The sequence below is a fragment of the Gobius niger genome (genome assembly GCF_951799975.1).
Source record: "Gobius niger genome assembly, contig: SCAFFOLD_36, whole genome shotgun sequence".
In the NCBI taxonomy this organism is placed as follows: Eukaryota; Metazoa; Chordata; class Actinopteri; order Gobiiformes; family Gobiidae; genus Gobius; species Gobius niger.
The window spans coordinates 320,217-341,629 of NW_027639156.1; the positions used below are offsets into that span (position 1 = coordinate 320,217).

Sequence of the window (21,413 nt, forward strand, 5' to 3'; positions counted from 1 at the left end):
TCGATTATTACACTGAACGATTACATAATTAGCATAATGTTATTTTTTTTTTTCGTTTTTTTCATATTTTATTTTTAATTTTTTGTAAAAAAAATTGACCTTTTTTTTTATTTTTATATTTTTTTTGCATTTATTTTTCCATAATTTTTATTTATTTCCTTTTTTCCCTTTTTTCCTTTTTTAAAATTGTTTTTTTCTTCATATTTTATCTTTTTTTCATATATTTTTTTATTTATTTACATTTTTCATTTTTTTTTCATTAATTTTTTTCATTTTTTCTTTTTATTAAATTATTTTTTTTCCTATTTTCTTTTATTTAATTTTTTAGCATTTTTTTCTATTTTTTCATATATTGATTTATTTATTTATTTTTGCATTTTTTATTTTTTTTATTTTTGTTTATTTGTTTTAATTTTCTTTTTTTTTCTTTGTTTTTCTTTTTTTTGCATTTTTTTTTCTTTTTTTTCATATTTTTTTTACATTTATGCTCTCTATAGTCCCTCTGTAGAAGAACCTCAGTGATGCTCTCTATAGTCCCTCTGTAGAAGAACCTCAGTGATGTTCTCTATAGTCCCTCTGTAGAAGAACCTCACAGTGATGTTCTCTATAGTCCCTCTGTAGAAGAACCTCAGTGATGCTCTCTATAGTCCCTCTGTAGAAGAACCTCAGTGATGTTCTCTATAGTCCCTCTGTAGAAGAACCTCACAGTGATGCTCTCTATAGTCCCTCTGTAGAAGAACCTCACAGTGATGTTCTCTATAGTCCCTCTGTAGAAGAACCTCAGTGATGCTCTCTATAGTCCCTCTGTAGAAGAACCTCAGTGATGCTCTCTATAGTCCCTCTGTAGAAGAACCTCACAGTGATGATCTCTATTAGGGCTGTGCAATTAATCTAAATTTGATTACGATTTTGATTATTACACTGAACGATTACATAATTAGCATAATCTTTTTTTTTCTTTTCGTTTTTTTCATATATTTTTCCCAAAAAAAATTAGCATTTTTTTTCATAAATTTTGTTATATTTATTTACTTTTTTCATTTTTTATTTTCTTTTTCTTTTCTTTTTTTTTTCCACATATTTTTTTTATTTATTTCCTTTTTTCCTTTAATTATTTTTTTTTTCATTTATTTTTTTTATTTTTTATTTTCTTTTTTTTCCTTTTTTTTCTTTTTTCTTCTTTTTTTTCATTATTTTTTATTTTTTTTCATTTTTTCATTTTCTTTTTTTTCCTTTTTTTTCCCCTTTTTTTCTTTTTATTTTTTTTTTCTCTATAGTCCCTCTGTAGAAGAACCACAGTGATGTTCTCTATAGTCCCTCTGTAGAAGAACCACAGTGATGTTCTCTATAGTCCCTCTGTAGAAGAACCTCACAGTGATGCTCTCTATAGTCCCTCTGTAGAAGAACCTCACAGTGATGCTCTCTATAGTCCCTCTGTAGAAGAACCTCACAGTGATGCTCTCTATAGTCCCTCTGTAGAAGAACCTCAGTGATGCTCTCTATAGTCCCTCTGTAGAAGAACCTCAGTGATGTTCTCTATAGTCCCTCTGTAGAAGAACCTCAGTGATGTTCTCTGTAGTCCCTCTGTAGAAGAACCTCGGTGATGCTCTCTATAGTCCCTCTGTAGAAGAACCTCAGTGATGTTCTCTATAGTCCCTCTGTAGAAGAACCTCAGTGATGTTCTCTATAGTCCCTCTGTAGAAGAACCTCACAAGGATGTTCTCTATAGTCCCTCTGTAGAAGAACCTCAGTGATGCTCTCTATAGTCCCTCTGTAGAAGAACCTCACAGTGATGCTCTCTATAGTCCCTCTGTAGAAGAACCTCACAGTGATGCTCTCTATAGTCCCTCTGTAGAAGAACCTCACAGTGATGTTCTCTATAGTCCCTCTGTAGAAGAACCTCAGTGATGTTTTCTATAGTCCCTCTGTAGAAGAACCTCACCGTGATGTTCTCTGTAGTCCCTCTGTAGAAGAACCTCAGTGATGCTCTCTATAGTCCCTCTGTAGAAGAACCCCATCGTGATGCTCTCTATTAGGGCTGTGCAATTAATCTAAATTTGATTACGATTTCGATTATTACACTGAACGATTACATAATTAGCATAATCGTTTTTTTTTATTTAGTTTTTTTCATATTTTATTTTTCATTTTTAGTAAAAAAAAATTACCTTTATTTTTTCTTTTTTTCCATATTTTTTTTTTATTTATTTCCTTTTTTCCCTTTTTTATTTTCTTTTCTTTTCATTTTTTATCTTTTTTCATATTTTTTTTTTATTTATTTACATTTTTAATTTTTTCCTTTTTTTTTTCATTATTTTTTTTGATTTTATTATTTTAATTTTAATTTTTTCCCTTTTTTTCTTGTTTTTTTTTTGCATTTTTTTTCTATTTTTTCATATATTGATTTATTTATTGCATTTTTTAATTTAGCATTTTTTTTCTTTTTTTTTTTCATATTTTTTTTTACATTTATGCTCTCTATAGTCCCTCTGTAGAAGAACCTCACAAGGATGTTCTCTATAGTCCCTCTGTAGAAGAACCTCAGTGATGCTCTCTATAGTCCCTCTGTAGAAGAACCTCACAAGGATGTTCTCTATAGTCCCTCTGTAGAAGAACCTCAGTGATGCTCTCTATAGTCCCTCTGTAGAAGAACCACAGTGATGTTCTCTATAGTCCCTCTGTAGAAGAACCTCAGTGATGTTCTCTATAGTCCCTCTGTAGAAGAACCTCAGTGATGTCCTCTATAGTCCCTCTGTAGAAGAACCTCTCAGTGATGCTCTCTATAGTCCCTCTGTAGAAGAACCTCACAGTGATACTCTCTATAGTCCCTCTGTAGAAGAACCTCACAGTGATGTTCTCTATAGTCCCTCTGTAGAAGAACCTCACAGTGATGTTCTCTATAGTCCCTCTGTAGAAGAACCTCACAGTGATGTTCTCTATAGTCCCTCTGTAGAAGAACCTCACAGTGATGTTCTCTATAGTCCCTCTGTAGAAGAACCTCAGTGATGTCCTCTATAGTCCTTCTGTAGAAGAACCTCAGTGATGTCCTCTATAGTCCTTCTGTAGAAGAACCTCAGTGATGTTCTCTATAGTCCCTCTGTAGAAGAACCTCAGTGATGTTCTCTATAGTCCCTCTGTAGAAGAACCTCAGTGATGCTCTCTATAGTCCCTCTGTAGAAGAACCTCAGTGATGCTCTCTATAGTCCCTCTGTAGAAGAACCTCAGTGATGTTCTCTATAGTCCCTCTGTAGAAGAACCACAGTGATGCTCTCTATAGTCCCTCTGTAGAAGAACCCCACAGTGATGCTCTCTATAGTCCCTCTGTAGAAGAACCTCAGTGATGCTCTCTATAGTCCCTCTGTAGAAGAACCTCAGTGATGTTCTCTGTAGTCCCTCTGTAGAAGAACCTCAGTGATGCTCTCTATAGTCCCTCTGTAGAAGAACCACACAGTGATGTTCTCTATAGTCCCTCTGTAGAAGAACCTCAGTGATGCTCTCTATAGTCCCTCTGTAGAAGAACCTCAGTGATGGTCTTCATCTCCCACAGACTCCGAGGTTCTTCTGTAGTTAAGAGGAACCATCTCCAAACGTTTCAGGTCCGTCTGATGAAGCAGATGAAGGAGCAGCAGGAGAAGAACCGGACCAACGAGTCTCGACGGAACCGAGAGATCGCCACCTTAAAGAAGGACCAGAGGAAGCAGGAGGTACCAGTACTACTACTATCAAATACTACTGATACTGCAGTACTGTAAGGACCAGAGGAAGCAGGAGGTGCCAGTACTACTACTACGAAATACTACTGATACTGCAGTACTATAAGGACCAGAGGAGACAGGAGGTGCCAGTACTACTACTACGAAATACTACTGATACTGCAGTAATGTGAGGACCAGAGGAAGCAGGAGGTGCCAGTACTACTACTACGAAATACTACTGATACTGCAGTACTATAAGGACCAGAGGAGACAGGAGGTGCCAGTACTACTACTATCAAATACTACTGATACTGCAGTACTGTAAGGACCAGAGGAAGCAGGAGGTGCCAGTACTACTACTACGAAATACTACTGATACTGCAGTACTATAAGGACCAGAGGAGACAGGAGGTGCCAGTACTACTACTACGAAATACTACTGATACTGCAGTAATGTGAGGACCAGAGGAAGCAGGAGGTGCCAGTACTACTACTACGAAATACTACTGATACTGCAGTACTATAAGGACCAGAGGAGACAGGAGGTGCCAGTACTACTACTACGAAATACTACTGATACTGCAGTAATGTGAGGACCAGAGGAAGCAGGAGGTACCAGTACTACTACTATTAAATACTACTGATACTGCAGTACTGTAAGGACCAGAGGAGACAGGAAGTACTATTACTACAATCCTGACCAACAATGGCTTTTACCAAGTTCATGTAAATGTGTAAATATGTACTAATAAGTACTTTCCACATTTTCTAAAGCTGCCTTTGTGTGTTGTTGTGTTGTTGTTGTGTTATTGTTGTGTTATTGTTGTGTTATTGTTGTGTTGTTGTGTTGTTGTTGTATTATTGTTGTGTTATTGTGTTGTTGTGTTGTTGTGTTATTGTCTTGTTGTGTTGTGTTGTGTGTGTAGCACCAGCTGAAGTTACTGGAGGCTCAGAAGAGACAACAGGAGCTGATCCTGCGCAGGAAGACGGAGGAGGTGAGTGAGTCAGGTCTGAGGTTAACCAACCGTCTCACTGACTCATCTGTCTCTCTCTCTGTCTGTCTGTCTGTCTGTCTGTCTGTCTGTCTGTCTGTCTGTCTGTCTGTCTGTCTGCCTGTCTGTCTGTCTGTCTGCCTGTCTGTCTGCCTGTCTGTCTGTCTGTCTGTCTCTCTGTCTGTCTGTCTGTCTGTCTGTCTGTCTCTCTGTCTGTCTGTCTGTCTGTCTGTCTCTCTCTCTCTCTGCCTGTCTGTCCGTCTGTCTGCCTGTCTGTCTGTCTGTCTCTCTGTCTGTCTGTCCGTCTGTCTCTCTGCTTGTCTGTCTGTCTGTCTGTCTGTCTGTCTGTCTGTCTGTCTGTCTGTCTGTCTGTCTGTCTGTCTGTCTGTCTGTCTGTCTGTCTCTCTCTCTCTCTGCCTGTCTGTCTGCTGCTCAGGTGAGCGCTCTGAGGAGGCAGGTCCGTCCCGCCTCAGGGAGAGTCCAGCGCCGAGGAACCGACCAGAGCCAAGACTTCAGGAGCGGATCCGGAGGCAGCAGGAGCTTCTCTGGACTCAACGGGACCAGGTCTGTGATCCAGAACCAGAACCAGAACCAGAACCAGAGCCAGAACCAGAGCCAGAACCAGAGCCAGAACCAGAGCCAGAACCAGAGCCAGGTCTGTCAGTGATCCAGAACCAGAGCCAGAGCCAGAACCAGAACCAGAGCCAGAACCAGAGCCAGGTCTGTCAGTGATCCAGAACCAGAGCCAGAGCCTGAGCCAGAACCAGAGCCAGGTCTGTCAGTGATCCAGAACCAGAGCCAGGTCTGTCAGTGATCCAGAACCAGAGCCAGGTCTGTCAGTGAACCAGAGCCAGAACCAGAGCCAGGTCTGTCAGTGATCCAGAACCAGAGCCAGGTCTGTCAGTGATCCAGAACCAGGGTCCAGAACATCACCTTCACATGTTTGGGACTTTCTGTGATAAAGCGACATTTTTTAAAACCATCAAAAATATGTCAAAATAATAATTGTCCTGAATCGACGAGATTTCCAATTTTTTGCCCCAAAAATGTCCTAAATTTTACTACATTTCTCACCAAGATTTCCAAAATTTCCCCATTTTTTTCCATTTCCTCCCCTACGAAATTTTCACAATTTTTTTCCCCCAATTTTTTTTTTGACATTTTCCCAAGTTTCTTTTACAATTTTGCCAGTTGATGTTTTGTTCATTTTTTATCATCATCATATTTTTTTACTTTCCCAAATTGTTACTTGTTACAAGATATCTCCAACTGTTTCCAATTATATTTTCCTAATTTTTCAAAGTTTTCGCCCCATAATTTCCCAAATTTTACTACATATTTTGCAAATATTTCTAAAATTTCCCCAATTTGTCCCATTTCTTCACCCGAAATTTTCCCTATTTTGTATTTTTTTTATTTTTACAATTAGTTTTTTCAGAACAAATTTCCCAATTTTACACCAATTTAGTACGAGTTTATTAACGAGTTTAAAAGTAAAGTTAAATGAATGAGCTGTTAGAACATGGGTTATTTGTAACATTAGCCTCTTGTTCTGTCCCTATAAACTTACAAATATTCTAAAAACTTAGAAATAATAAATATTCTATGAACTTATAAATAATACATATTGTGTAAACTTATAAATAATACATATTGTGTAAACTTATAAATAATACATATTGTTTAAACTTATGAATAATAAATATTGTATAAACTTATAAATAATAAATATTGTTTAAACTTATAAATAATACATATTGTGTAAACTTATAAATAACATATTGTGTAAACTTATAAATAATACATATTGTGTAAACTTACAAATAATACATATTGTATAAACTTATAAATAATACATATTATGTAAACTTATAAATAATACATATTGTATAAACTTACAAATAATACATATTGTATAAACTTATAAATAACATATTGTATAAACTTATAAATAATACATATTGTATAAACTTATAAATAATTCATATTGTGTAAACTTATAAATACATATTTTGTAAACTTATAAATAATACATATTGTGTAAAGTTATAAATAATACATATTGTATAAACTTATAAATAATTCATATTGTGTAAACTTATAAATAATACATATTGTATAAACTTATAAATAATACATATTGTATAAACTTATAAATAATACATGTTGTGTAAACTTATAAATAATACATATTGTATAAACTTATAAATAACATATTGTGTAAACTTATAAATAATACATATTGTGTAAACTTATAAATAATACATATTGTATAAACTTATAAATAATACATATTGTATAAACTTATAAATAATACATGTTGTGTAAACTTATAAATAATACATATTGTATAAACTTATAAATAACATATTGTGTAAACTTATAAATAATACATATTGTATAAACTTATAAATAACATATTGTGTAAACTTATAAATAATACATATTGTATAAACTTATAAATAATACATATTGTATAAACTTATAAATAATACATGTTGTGTAAACTTATAAATAATACATATTGTATAAACTTATAAATAACATATTGTGTAAACTTATAAATAATACATATTGTATAAACCTATAAATAATACATATTGTATAAACTTATAAATAACATATTGTGTAAACTTATAAATAATACATATTGTGTAAACTTATAAATAATACATATTGTATAAACTTATAAATAACATATTGTGTAAACTTATAAATAATACATATTGTATAAACTTATAAATAATACATATTGTATAAACTTATAAATAACATATTGTGTAAACTTATAAATAATACATATTGTATAAACTTATAAATAATACATATTGTGTAAACTTATAAATAACATATTGTGTAAACTTATAAATAATACATATTGTATAAACTTATAAATAACATATTGTGTAAACTTATAAATAGTACATATTGTATAAACTTATAAATAATACATATTGTATAACCTTATAAATAATACATATTGTATAAACTTATAAATAATACATATTGTATAACCTTATAAATAATACATATTGTATAAACTTATAAATAACATATTGTATAAACTTATAAATAATACATATTGTATAAACTTATAAATATTATATTGTGTAAACTTATAAATGATACATATTGTATAAACTTATAAATAATACATATTGTGTAAACTTATAAATAATACATATTGTATAACCTTATAAATAATACATATTGTGTAAACTTATAAATAATACATATTGTATAAACTTATAAATAACATATTGTGTAAACTTATAAATAATACATATTGTATAAACTTATAAATAATACATATTGTATAAACTTATAAATAACAAATATTGTATAAACTTATAAATAATACATATTGTGTAAACTTATAAATAATACATATTGTATAAACTTATAAATAATAAATATTGTATAAACTTATAAATAATAAATATTGTATAAACTTATAAATGATAAATATTGAATAAACTTATAAATAATAAATATTCTCTAAACTTATAAATGATAAATATTCTCTAAACTTATAAATAAAAATATTCTATAAACATATAAATAATAAATATTATATAAACTCCATATTGAATCTTCCCTTTGGTGATTCTGATCTGACCTTGTAGACACACACCGCCCTCTGGCCTGTGTCTTCATCCAGACACCAGAGGGCGCTCTCCTGTAAAAGACAGTCTTGGTTTGAATGACTGAGCTCCACGCTGATGCTCCTCCTCAGGTTCACGCACCGCGGCCGGGGGCTTCTGGGTAAAATGGCTCGGGGGAAGTGGCAGCGTCTGGAGCGAAGGATCTCAGACGTGATTCTGCAGCGACTCACCATCTGCAACATGGAGACGGACATGAACCGCCTGCTGAAGGTCAGGTCCAGGTCCAGGTCCAGGTCTGAGACAGCTTCAGGCGTGAGGGTAACTCCTGGTTCCTCTCGTGTTCCTCCTGCAGCAACGCGAGGAGCTGACTCGGAGGAAGGAGAAGGTGGTGAGGAGGAGGGAGCGTCTGCTGAAGGAGAGCTGCTCCAACGCCCCGGACCAGTCGACGGCTCAGGATCCTCCTCTGGCTCCTCCCCTGGCTCCTCCTCTGGATCCTCCTCTGGCTCCTCTGGGGGACGAGGTGGAGGCTCTGAGCGCCAACATCGACTACATCAACGACAGCATCTCCGACTGCCAGGCCAACATCATGCAGATGGAGGAGGCCAAGGTACGACCTGCTCAGCAAGGCCGTGGGAACCGCAGCTCCCCCTGGTGGATAGTTTGTGAACCGCAGGCAATATTAACCCCTTAACTCCCACCTGAACCGAGCACATTTTCTCCAGCTTTACCCCAATCCAAAAGCTTCTGGGAAATAGTGTGAAAATAGCAACAAAACTGAGACGAAAACAAGGATGGAAATGTGAAAAAAGTGAGAAAACATTGACGAGAAAGTGACAAAAAATGTACAAAAAATGACAAAAATTGACAAAAATGTGTCAAAAAAAAGAGAAAAAATTGACGAAAAATTGCGAAAAAATTTGACAAAAAAAGGACGAAAAAGTGACAAAAAAGTGAGAAAAATTTGACAAAAAAGTGAGAAAAATTTGACAAAAAATTGCGAAAAAATGGACGAAAAAGTGACAAAAAAATTACAAAAAAGTGACAAGAATTTGACAAAAAAATTTGAATAATTTTAACGAGAAAGTGACAAAAAATGTACAAAAAAATGGACGAAAAATTGACAAAAATTTGACAAAAAAGTGAGAAAAATGTGACAAAAAAAACGACGAAAAAGTGAGAAAAAATGACAAAAATTAACAACATTTTAACCAAAAATAGAGAAAAATTTGACGAAAAATGGACAGAAATTTGACAAAAAACGGAGAAAAATTTGACAAAAAATTGTAAAAAAATGACGAAAAAGTGATACGAATTTGACAAAAAAAGGCGAATAATTTGACGAAAAAGTGACAAAAAATGGACAAAAAATGGGCAAAAAAAATAAAAATATGGCGAAAAATATATGAAAAATGGACAAAAAATGGACAAAAAAGTGCGAATAATTTGACGAAAAAGTGACAAAAAAATTACAAAAAAATGACATAAATGGACAAAAAATTGACAAAAAAGTGAGAAAAATTTAATGAAAAATTGCGAAAACAAAAAAAGTGCTGAAAAAAAACTGACATGAGGAAAAAGATCCATTTAGTTTTGTAGGTCTTTCAAATGAGGCGTCACACTGGCCTACAGGATTTGGGTAAAGCTGAACTGGAGAAAATGCTCTCGGTTCAGGCGGGAGTTAAGAGGTTAATAAACAGGATTTATGCTCAGAAAAAGTATTTTGGGGGTAAATTTTGTCCCTCAGCGCCCCCTAACTAAAACATCTTCCCACGACTCTGGTTGTGCTCTTGGGGAAACAGCTCCCCCTGGTGGCCGCGGATCCGCCCTGTGTGACTTCTTTATGAGTGAATGGTCAGCTTTAGGCCTGATTTATGAATGATGAGTCTCAAACGCTCAGCTCTGGATGAAGAAACCTCGATCTCCAGCTGCAGATGTTTGATTTCGATATAAAATAAAAGTCACTTCCTGTGTGTTGTCACTTCCTGTTTGTTGTCACTTCCTGTTTGTCGCCTCAGGACGACGCCGCCGACGCCGCTGACGTCTCTGCGCTGATCGGATCCTGCTCTTTGGCCGAGGCTCGTTTTCTCCTGGACCATTTCATGACCATGGCCATCAGCAAGGTACTTATACTCATACTTATACTTATACTTATACTTATACTGATACTGATACTGATACTGACAGGTCTTTTACGTCTCCAGTGTTAATATTTATATCAACCTAAACCATGAATCCAGGGGAGGAGGAAATTATCTCCAAAAGACTTGAAGCTACAGATGAGATATTCCCATAATATTTCCAAAATAAGGGAAAATATGGGCGGGAAATTGGGAAACTAAAGGGCAAAGAATGGGAAAAAAGGGAATGAATTGGTGAGGGGAAAATGTGGAAAAATATAGGGGGAAAATATTGAGAAATTGGTGGAGGAAGGGAATAAATCGGAGAAAAACAGAGTAAAAATTGGGACAAAATAGTGAGAAAAATTGGAAAGTTGTGGGGAAAAGTGAGGAAAAATTGGAAGGAAAAGTGGAAACATTTTGGAAAAGAAATAGGGTAAAATTGGGTAGAAATTAAAAAAAAGGGGGAAAAAGTGACCTCTCTTCACTGACCTAGGCTCTACTCTGTCTCTCTGTGGTGCGTTCACTGACCTCTCCTCTGTCTCTCCCTGTGGTGCGTTCAGTGACCTCTCCTCTCTCTCCCTGTGGTGCGTTCAGGGGCTGCAGGCCGCCCAGTCCCAGTCCCAGCTGAAGGAGCTGGAGGGCCGCCTCAGACAGACTGAAGTGACCAGCGCCACCCAGAACCAGCTGCTGTTCCACATGCTGAAGGAGAAGGCGGAGCTTAACCCGGAGCTGGACGCCCTGCTCGGGAACGCCCTGCACGGTACGACAAACCGGACTCAGATCTCTCTCTCACGTTTTTGTTGCTTATCCAGCACATTTAACCCCTTAACTCCCGCCTGAACCGAGCACATTTTCTCCAGTTTGGCTTTACCCCAATCCAAAAGCTTCTGGAAAAAAGCTGTGAAAATAGCAACAAAACTGAGACGAAAACAATGATGGAAATGTGACAAAAAACTGACCAAAAATGTCACAAAAAAAATGTACAAAATTTTGACCAAAAAATGACAAAAAATTATGAAAAAGTGCCAAAAATTTCACGACAAATTTGCAAAAAAATGATAAAATTTGACAAAAAATGCCACAAAAAAAGACATAAAAATTATGACAAAATGACAAAAGTGTGACAAAACATTTACAAAAATGTTACAAGAAATTGACGAAAAAATAGACAAAAAAAAGACAAAAAAATTACAAAAAAGTGACAAAAAATTGATAAAAAATTGACAAAAAATTGACAAAAAATTGACAAAAAATTGACAAAAAATTGACAAAAAATGACAAAAAAATTGACGAAAAAAAGACAAAAAATTTACAAGAAATTGACAACAAATTACATAAAAATTACAAAAATGTGACAAAAATTTGATAAAAAATTGACCAAAAATGTGACAAAAAAGACAAAAATTGACAAAAAAATTGACAAAAAAAAAGACAAAATGTGACAAAAAAATGACAAAAAATTACCAAAAAATGACAAAAAATTAACAAAAAATAACAAAAATGTGACAAAAAAATTGACGAATAAATTGACAAAAAAAAGACAAAAATGTGACAAAAAAAAGACAAAAATTGACCAAAAAAAAGACAAAAATATGACAAAAAATCGACAAAAAATCGACAAAAAATGACAAAAAAATGACAAAAAAATTGACGAAAAAATGACAAAAAAGTTTTAAAAATGAGTTGAATACCCAACAAAAAAATGATGGAAAAAAAAAGTGATAAGGTGAGGAAAAAGATCCTCTCGGTTCAGGCGGGAGTTAAGAGGTTAAGCTTTTAGATTTGGATAAAGTTCGGTTTCACCCGGGGGTGAGGGTAAAGTGAGGGGCCAGACCGGTGGCCCTAGAGCCGGTGGCCCTTCTGTCTCTTCCAGAATACAGGACATGTGGCCGGTCCGGCCCTGCACAGACCGAGCTTTCCTTTGGTCTGGTGTTGTGTTCAAGTGAAGTCCGTATTATTCATTTCCTTTTGTTCCTTTTGTGCCTGTTTTGTTTTTACAGATTTAGTTCTCGAGTTTAACGGTGAGTCAGTGAAACCACATGCTCTCACTCTGTAACCAGCGCCCCCTGCAGGCCTAACCAACGCCCCCTTCAGGCCTAACCAGCGCCCCCTGCAGGCCTAACCTGCGCCCCCTGCAGGCGTAACCTGCGCCCCCTTCAGGCCTAACCTGCGCCCCCTGCAGGCGTAACCTGCGCCCCCTTCAGGCCTAACCAGCGCCCCCTGCAGGCGTAACCAGCGCCCCCTGCAGGCCTAACCAGCGCCCCCTGCAGGCCTAACCTTCTGCTGCTCCTCAGGCTGAACCAGAGCTGGGCCAAAGCGACAAATAAACATCTCAGTGTTTGTGGAGACTTTGTCGAGTTTCAGAAATGTGCTGCAAACATCTACACTTACAGAAGATGAGCGTCCAAAACACACGGCAAAATAAAAAAACTATTTTCCCTAATTTTATTTCCAATTTCTTCTCATTTTTTCATTTTTTTTTTCAATTTTTCCAACCTATTTTCTCCTGTATTGATTCCCCATTTCTTGCCATTTTTGTTCACTTTTTTGAACATTTTTAAAACAGATTTTTTCCAATTTTTTTCAAATTTTCTTCTATACTAATTCCCAATTTTTTCTATTATCTTTTTCCCCCCTAATTTTTAAAACTTTTTTACCCTCATTTTTCCCCAAATGTTTCCAGATTTTCCCAAATTTTCTTCATTATTACTTTTTTTTTTTAATTTCCAAATTTTTTAAACGTATTTTCCCCAAATTTTTTAACAGACGGCAGAAGGCAAAATAAAAAAAAACTATTTTTCCCTAATTTTATTTCCAAATTTCCAACCTATTTTCTCCTGTATTCATTCCCCATTTCTTGCCATTTTTGTTCACGTTTTTTTTTGTTCACAAGACTTTTTCCAATTTTTTTAATTTTTTTTTTTTATTTTTGTTCTATTATCTTTATTTTTCCTCTTTTTTGTTCTACTTTTTCTCCTATTTTTTTTTCTCCAAATGTTTCCCTATTTTCCCAAATTTTCTTCATTATTCATTTTTTTTTTTTTTTTTTTAATTGCCACATTTTCCAATTGGATTTTCCCCCAATTTTTCAAGATGAGAAATTGGAAATAAAATTTGGGGGGAAATTAGGGAGTTTGTGTTTAATTTTTCCTTCTGCCGTCTTTCGGACACTTCTAATTTTTGTAAATTAAAGTTTTTCAACATATTTTCTCCTGTATTGATTCCCTTTTTCTTGCTGTTTTTGTTCAATTTTCTTAAATTTTTTAAAACAGATTTTTTTTTCCAATTTTCTCCTATACTAACTCCCAATGTTTTTTATTATCTTTATTTTTCCCTATTTTCCCAAATTTTATTCATTATTCCTTTTTTTTTAATATATTTCCAAATTTTTTCAAAGTATTTTTCCCCCAATGTTTCCAGATGAGAAATTGGAAATAAAATTTGGGGGGAAAATTAGGGAAAATGTGTGTTTAATTTTTTCTTCTGCGGTCTGTTTCGGACACTTCAAAGTTTTTTCAAATTTTTCAACATATTTTCTCCTGTATTGATTCCCTTTTTCTTGCCATTTTTGTTCAATTATCTTAATTTTTTTTAAAACAGATACTAATTCTCAATTTCATTTTTTTTAAAAGTATTTTCCCCTATTTTTTTCTCCAAATGTTTCCCTATTTTCTACATTTTTCTTCATTATGGTTTAGGGTTAGGGTTCTTTTCTTTATCTTATTTTCCCCCAATTTTTCCAAACTCCATCTTGTAAATGTTCAGCTCTTCCAGTATAATGTCAGTGTGATGATGCAGACGACCTTTGACCCAGCTCTCGTCTGAAGCTTCACTAAAGACTGCAAGGGGGCGGAGCCTGTCCCGACACTAAAGACTGAGAGGGGGCGGAGCCTGTCCCGACACTCGCTCTTCATCAAGCCCAAACTAAATAAAGCTTTTTGTTTCTACAGAAAACGTAGACGACAGCAGCAGCGACGAGTCTCCGCACAGCCCCTCAGCCGACGCCAGGTGAGTCCCAGAGGGCGGGGTCACAGGTGTGAGGCTCAGGGCGGAGTCACAGGTCGAGACTCAGGGCGGAGTCACAGGTCGAGGCTCAGGGCGGAGTCACAGGTCGAGACTCAGGGCGGAGTCACAGGTCGAGACTCAGGGCGGGGCCACAGGTCGAGGCTCAGGGCGGAGTCACAGGTCGAGGCTCAGGGCGGAGTCACAGGTCGAGGCTCAGGGCGGAGTCACAGGTCGAGGCTCAGGGCGGAGTCACAGGTCGAGGTTCAGGGCGGAGTCACAGGTCGAGGCTCAGGGCGGAGTCACAGGTCGAGGCTCAGGGCGGAGTCACAGGTCGAGGCTCAGGGCGGAGTCACAGGTCGAGGCTCAGGGCGGAGTCACAGGTCTGAGGCTCAGGGCGGAGTCACAGGTCTGAGGCTCAGGGCGGAGTCACAGGTCTGAGGCTCAGGGCGGAGTCACAGGTCGAGGCTCAGGGCGGAGTCACAGGTCGAGGCTCAGGGCGGAGTCACAGGTCAAAGCTCAGGGCGGAGTCACAGGTCTGAGGCTCAGGGCGGGGCCACAGGTCTGAGGCTCAGGGCGGAGTCACAGGTCGAGGCTCAGGGCGGAGTCACAGGTCGAGGCTCAGGGCGGAGTCACAGGTCAAAGCTCAGGGCGGAGTCACAGGTCTGAGGCTCAGGGCGGGGCCACAGGTCTGAGGCTCAGGGCGGAGTCACAGGTCGAGGCTCAGGGCGGGGTCACAGGTCGAGGCTCAGGGCGGAGTCACAGGGTCGAGGCTCAGGGCGGGGTCACAGGTCGAGGCTCAGGGCGGAGTCACAGGTCGAGGCTCAGGGCGGAGTCACAGGTCGAGGTTCAGGGCGGAGTCACAGGTCGAGGCTCAGGGCGGAGTCACAGGTTCCAGGCTCTAAAGGATCTAAAAGCTTCTTGGAAAAAGCGTCAAATCAGCATCGAAAACGAGGATGAAAATGCAACAAAAAAAGCCACAAAAGAGAGACAAAAACGTGCAGGAAAAGCAACAATAACGCAATAAAACCCCGATGCCCCGTCCAGCAGAGGGCGCCCTCACCTGTGTTTCTGAGAGAGTGGGGTTTGTGTTTTTTACAGCCCGCTGACGTCGGACCTGATGAAACTCTGTGGAGAAAACAGGAGCAAGAACAAGGTACCAGTGTTTAAGTTTGTCCCTGATCTGCTGCACTAACTCGTTTCTAGCTTCAGTCGGTTTAGGTACTAGTAGTTTAGTTAGTACCAGAATGGAAAAAATAAAAGTGTCAAAAGGAGGAACTGAAATAAGTAACTCCTAGATCCAGTTTTTTATCAAAGGAAGTGACTTGGTTGTTTCCGCTCAAATCAATTATTTTCTCCCAATTTTTCCCACAATTTATTTCCATTTTTTTTTTCCTCCCCCCCCCCCCCCCAATTTTTTCCTAATTTTTGCTCATTTTTTATTACTAATATTTTCTCTATTTCCCCCCATTTATTCCACATTTTCCCACATTTCTTGACACTGCAGATGAACCTGATGTTGTAAATGTGCAGATCTTCCAAAAAAATGACAAAATTTGACAAAATGTGACAAAAAAATGACAAAAAAATGGACAAAAAAATGACAAAAATGTGATGAAAAATGTGATAAAAATTTACAAAAAATGTACTTAAATTGATTAAAAAAAATTACAAAAATTTGACCAAAAAATTAAACAAAATGGACAAAAAATCAAAATAAATTTACAAAAAAATTACAAAAAAATTACAAAAAAATTACAAAAATTTGACAAAAAATTGACAAAAAATTGACACAAAATTGACAAAAAATTGACAAAAAATGGACAAAAAATTGACAAAAAATTGACAAAAAATTGACTAAATGGGACAAAAAAATTACAAAAATTGATTAAAAAAAATTACAAAAATTTGACCAAAAAATTAAACAAAATGGACAAAAAAATCTAAATAAATTGACAAAAAAATGACAAAAATTTGACAAAAAAATGACAAAAAATTGACAAAAAATTGACAAAAAATTGACAAAAAATTGACAAAAAAATGACAAAATGTGACAAAAAATTACAAACAATTGACAAAAATTGATTTAAAAAAATTACAAAAATTTGACAAAAAAAATAAAAAAAAATTGACAAAAAATCAAAAAAATAATTACAAAAAAAGACACAAATGTGATAAAAAATTGGCAAAAAATTGATAAAAAATTACAAAAAAATTACAAAAAAATTACAAAAAATTTGACCAAAAAATTGACAAAATTTGACAAAAAAATGACAAAACCCCCACTTATTGTCCTGTTTTCTGGTTCTAGACGACACATGTTTGAGCACAGGTATCGAAAGAGTATCGGTCAGATATCGGTATCGGAAACCAAGCATCGTTAAAGTACTGGTATTGAAACAAACCCCCAGCCCTGAGAAAACACTAGAAAACTCTTCCCCCCGTGTTCCAGGCTCGCAGACGGACGGCGACGCAGATGGAGCTCCTCTACGCCAACACTGACCCCGCCCCCGACTCCGCCCCCGAGGCCCCGTTGGTGGAGACCCCAGAGGGAGGCGGGGACATGGAGAGCATCTACAGCGTGTTGTCTCCGGGATACTCGTCCAAAACGCCGTCCATGTGAGTCGCACGTTTCCTCCTCCGACTTTTCATTCAAGCGTCGTCGTCTTCACCTCGTTTTCTTTGTCGGCGGGAAAGTGTTAAACCTCTGGAGAAGCGAACTCCGGAGCCGTCGCCGGCGTCTCGGAGGAGAAAGGTTCAAACGGCGACGCCCAAAGAGCCGAGACAGTAAGAGCCGGAGCCTGGAGGACGATAATCAGGGCGTCGATACTAACTCTGGGGGTTTCTCAAACGCCCGGATCCTTCCTCCGTAATCCTCTTTGTTAGATCCGGCGGCCATTTTGAACACCAAAGTAGCATTAGATTAAATGAACACGTCAAAGAGGAAACCGAAAACCTTTCTCTGTCATTTTTACACTTTGTCACGTCAACAGCGTCTCAGTCAGAGTCAGTGTTTAAGCTGCTCAAGACGTTAGCATGCTACCGGTTAGCATTTAGCTTCAACCGACACGATCAGCACAGTGTTAATTTTGACAACATTTTTTATTTTAGTTTTAGTCTCAGTCTTTTGACTAAAATATAATGTCATTTTAGTCGAGATTTAGTCGAAAAAATCTTTTCAGTTTTAGTCTAGTTTTAGTCGACTAAAATTAAGACTAATTTAGTCGACTTTGCATTGATTCAAAGGAAGTGACTTGGTTGTTTCCGCTCAAATAAATTACTTTCTACCAATTTCCCCCCCAATTTATTTCCATTTTTTTTGTCTTTTTTCCCCCCAATTTTTTTCCTAATTTTTGCTCATTTTTTATTACTAATATTTTCTCTATTTCCCCCCATTTATTTCACATTTTCCCACATTTCTTGACACTGCAGATGAACCTGATGTTGTAAATGTGCAGATCTTCCAAAAATTTGACCAAAAAATGTGACAAAAATATGACAAAAAATTGACAAAATGTGACAAAAAATTACAAAAAAATGACAAAAATTGATTAAAAAAAATTACAAAAATTTGACAAAAAAATTAAACAAAATTGACAAAAAAAATTAAAAAAAAATTACTAAAAAAGACACAAATGTGATAAAAAATTTACAAAAAATTACAAAAAAATTACAAAAAATGGACCAAAAAATGACAAAAAATCGACAAAATGGGACCAAAAATGGACAAAATGTGACAAAAAAATGACAAAAATGTGACAAAAAAATTGACAAAAAATCTTTTCAGTTTTAGTCTAGTTTTAGTCGACTAAACTTAAGACTAATGTAGTGGACTTTGCATTTATAGTATTCATTCTAATCATGTTTAATGTTGTTCCTCTGCTTCATGTTTCTGCTCCACATGAATAAAGCTCAGAGCTGATCCTTTAAACATGATCTGAGGCTCTTTCAGACGCTCAATACAAGTTTGGATGATTTTAGTCTCTCCTTTTCATTTTTATTTAGTCTTATTTTAGTCAACTAAAATATCTGGACATTTTAGTCACAGTTTTAGTCTCATGAGAAACTTTTAATTTAGTTTTAGTCCAATTTTAGTCACAAAAATATCACTTTGACTAAAATTAAGACTAAATATTTTAGTCGATGAAATTTCCACTGGATCCGCACATGTGTGGCTACATCGAACACTGAGGAAATACTGCAGTAACAGCTCTGACCTCTGACCTCTGACACCTGACACCTGTTGTATCCAGAGTGAGATATTTGGAGTGCGGTTCAGGGCTTTCTCCTGCTCGCTTAATGCTAGCCAGTAGCATGCTAACGTCTTGATGAGCTTAAACACGGTTAGTGCTAGATCGTCTGCTCCGGAGGGACGGTCTGCTGTGATTTTGTATAGATCTATGAGTTGGTTTGTCTAAAAATACAAATAATCCTAATCCTTAAAGTTAACCTCTTAACTCCCACCTGAACCGAGCACATTTTCTCCAGTTTGGCTTTACCCCAATCCAAAAGCTTCTGGAAAAAAGGTGAGAAAATAGCAACAAAACTGAGACGAAAAAAAGGATGGAAATGTGACAAAAAAGTGACGAAAAATTTATGAAAAAGTGGCAAAAATGTCACAAAAATGTCACAAGAAATTGATAAAAAATTGACAAAAAAATGACAAAAATGTGACAAAAAAAACGACAAAAATGTGACAAAAAAGTGACAAAAAAATGACAAAAAATTGACAAAAAATGACAAAAATGTGAGAAAAAAATGACAAAAATGTGACAAAAAAGTGACAAAAAAATGACAAAAAATTGACAAAAAAAAGACAAAAATGTGACAAAAAAGTGACAAAAATGTGAGAAAAAAATGACAAAAATGTGAGAAAAAAATGACAAAAATGTGAGAAAAAAGTGACAAAAATGTGAGAAAAAAATGACAAAAATGTGAGAAAAAAATGACAAAAATGTGAGAAAAAAATGACAAAAATGTGAGAAAAAATGACAAAAATGTGACAAAAAAGTGACAAAAATGTGAGAAAAAATGACAAAAATGTGAGAAAAAAATGACAAAAATGTGAGAAATTTTTTTTTTGTCATTTTTGAGAGAAAAAAATGACAAAAATGTGAGAAAAAATGACAAAAATGTGACAAAAAAGTGACAAAAAATTGACAAAAAATTGACAAAAAATTGACAAAAATGTGAGAAAAAAATGACAAAAATGTGAGAAAAAAATGACAAAAATGTGAGAAAAAAATTGACAAAAATGTGAGAAAAAAATGACAAAAATGTGAGAAAAAAATGACAAAAATGTGAGAAAAAAATGACAAAAATGTGACAAAAGTGACAAAAATGTGACAAAAATGTGACAAAAATGTGACAAAAAAATGACAAAAATGTGACAAAAAAGTGACAAAAATGTGACAAAAAATTGACAAAAATGTTACAAAAAATGACAAAAATGTGAGAAAAAAGTGACAAAAATGTGAGAAAAAATGACAAAATGTGACAAAAAAATGACAAAAATGTGAGAAAAAAATGACAAAAAAGTGACAAAAATGTGACTAAAAAATGACAAAAATGTGAGAAAAAAGTGACAAAAATGTGACAAAAAAATGACAAAAATGTGAGAAAAAATGACAAAAATGTGAGAAAAAAGTGACAAAAAATTTATGAAAAAGTGGCAAAAATGTCACAAGAAATTGATAAAAAATTGACAAAAAATGACAAAAATGTGACAAAAAAATGACAAAAATGTGACAAAAAAATGACAAAAATGTAAAAAAAAATGACAAAAATGTGACAAAAAAATGACAAAAATGTGAGAAAAAAATGACAAAAATGTGAGAAAAAAATGACAAAAATGTGAGAAAAAAATGACAAAAATGTGACAAAAAAGTGACAAAAATGTGAGAAAAAAATGACAAAAATGTGAGAAAAAATGACAAAAATGTGAGAAAAAAATGACAAAAATGTGAGAAAAAATGACAAAAATGTGACAAAAAAGTGACAAAAATGTGAGAAAAAATGACAAAAATGTGAGAAAAAAATGACAAAAATGTGAGAAAAAATTGACAAAAATGTGAGAAAAAATGACAAAAATGTGAGAAAAAAATGACAAAAATGTGAGAAATTTTTTTTTTGTCATTTTTGAGAGAAAAAAATGACAAAAATGTGAGAAAAAATGACAAAAATGTGACAAAAAAGTGACAAAAAATTGACAAAAAATTGACAAAAAATTGACAAAAATGTGAGAAAAAAATGACAAAAATGTGAGAAAAAAATGACAAAAATGTGAGAAAAAAATTGACAAAAATGTGAGAAAAAAATGACAAAAATGTGAGAAAAAAATGACAAAAATGTGAGAAAAAAATGACAAAAATGTGAGAAAAAATGACAAAAATGTGACAAAAAAGTGACAAAAATGTGACAAAAATGTGACAAAAATGTGACAAAAAAGTGACAAAAATGTGACAAAAAATTGACAAAAATGTTACAAAAAATGACAAAAATGTGAGAAAAAAGTGACAAAAATGTGAGAAAAAATGACAAAATGTGACAAAAAAATGACAAAAATGTGAGAAAAAAATGACAAAAAAGTGAGAAAAATGTGACTAAAAAATGACAAAAATGTGAGAAAAAAGTGACAAAAATGTGACAAAAAAATGACAAAAATGTGAGAAAAAATGACAAAAATGTGAGAAAAAAGTGACAAAAAATTTATGAAAAAGTGGCAAAAATGTCACAAGAAATTGATAAAAAATTGACAAAAAATGACAAAAATGTGACAAAAAAATGACAAAAATGTGACAAAAAAATGAAAAAAATGAAAAAAAAAAATGAAAAAAATGTGACAAAAATGTGATAAAAAATGACAAAAAAATGAGTTGAACACCCAACAAAAAATGATGGAAACAAAAAATGTGATGACGTGAGGAAAAAGCTCCTCTCGGTTCAGGCGGGAGTTCAGAGGTTAACCATTTCCCTGGCCCTAACCTTGATTTGTGTCAT

General features: G+C 35.0%; 1 protein-coding gene across 1 annotated transcript in view; it reads left to right on the forward strand.

Annotated features, from left to right (window-relative positions):
• The window catches only part of LOC306982830 (kinesin-like protein KIF21A), a gene marked incomplete at its 3' end in the record, with an annotated part of 103,926 nt that overhangs the window by 52,832 nt on the left and 29,681 nt on the right, over window positions 1–21,413 (forward strand). The window contains exons 8-18 of the mRNA XM_079583280.1: window positions 3,597–3,704; window positions 4,622–4,690; window positions 5,124–5,251; window positions 8,424–8,562; window positions 8,645–8,899; window positions 10,308–10,412; window positions 11,007–11,172; window positions 14,363–14,420; window positions 15,516–15,570; window positions 16,867–17,033; window positions 17,112–17,201. Of these exons, the coding sequence (XP_079439406.1) occupies window positions 3,597–3,704; window positions 4,622–4,690; window positions 5,124–5,251; window positions 8,424–8,562; window positions 8,645–8,899; window positions 10,308–10,412; window positions 11,007–11,172; window positions 14,363–14,420; window positions 15,516–15,570; window positions 16,867–17,033; window positions 17,112–17,201 (1,340 nt within the window). The remainder of the gene's footprint in view (window positions 1–3,596; window positions 3,705–4,621; window positions 4,691–5,123; window positions 5,252–8,423; window positions 8,563–8,644; window positions 8,900–10,307; window positions 10,413–11,006; window positions 11,173–14,362; window positions 14,421–15,515; window positions 15,571–16,866; window positions 17,034–17,111; window positions 17,202–21,413) is intronic.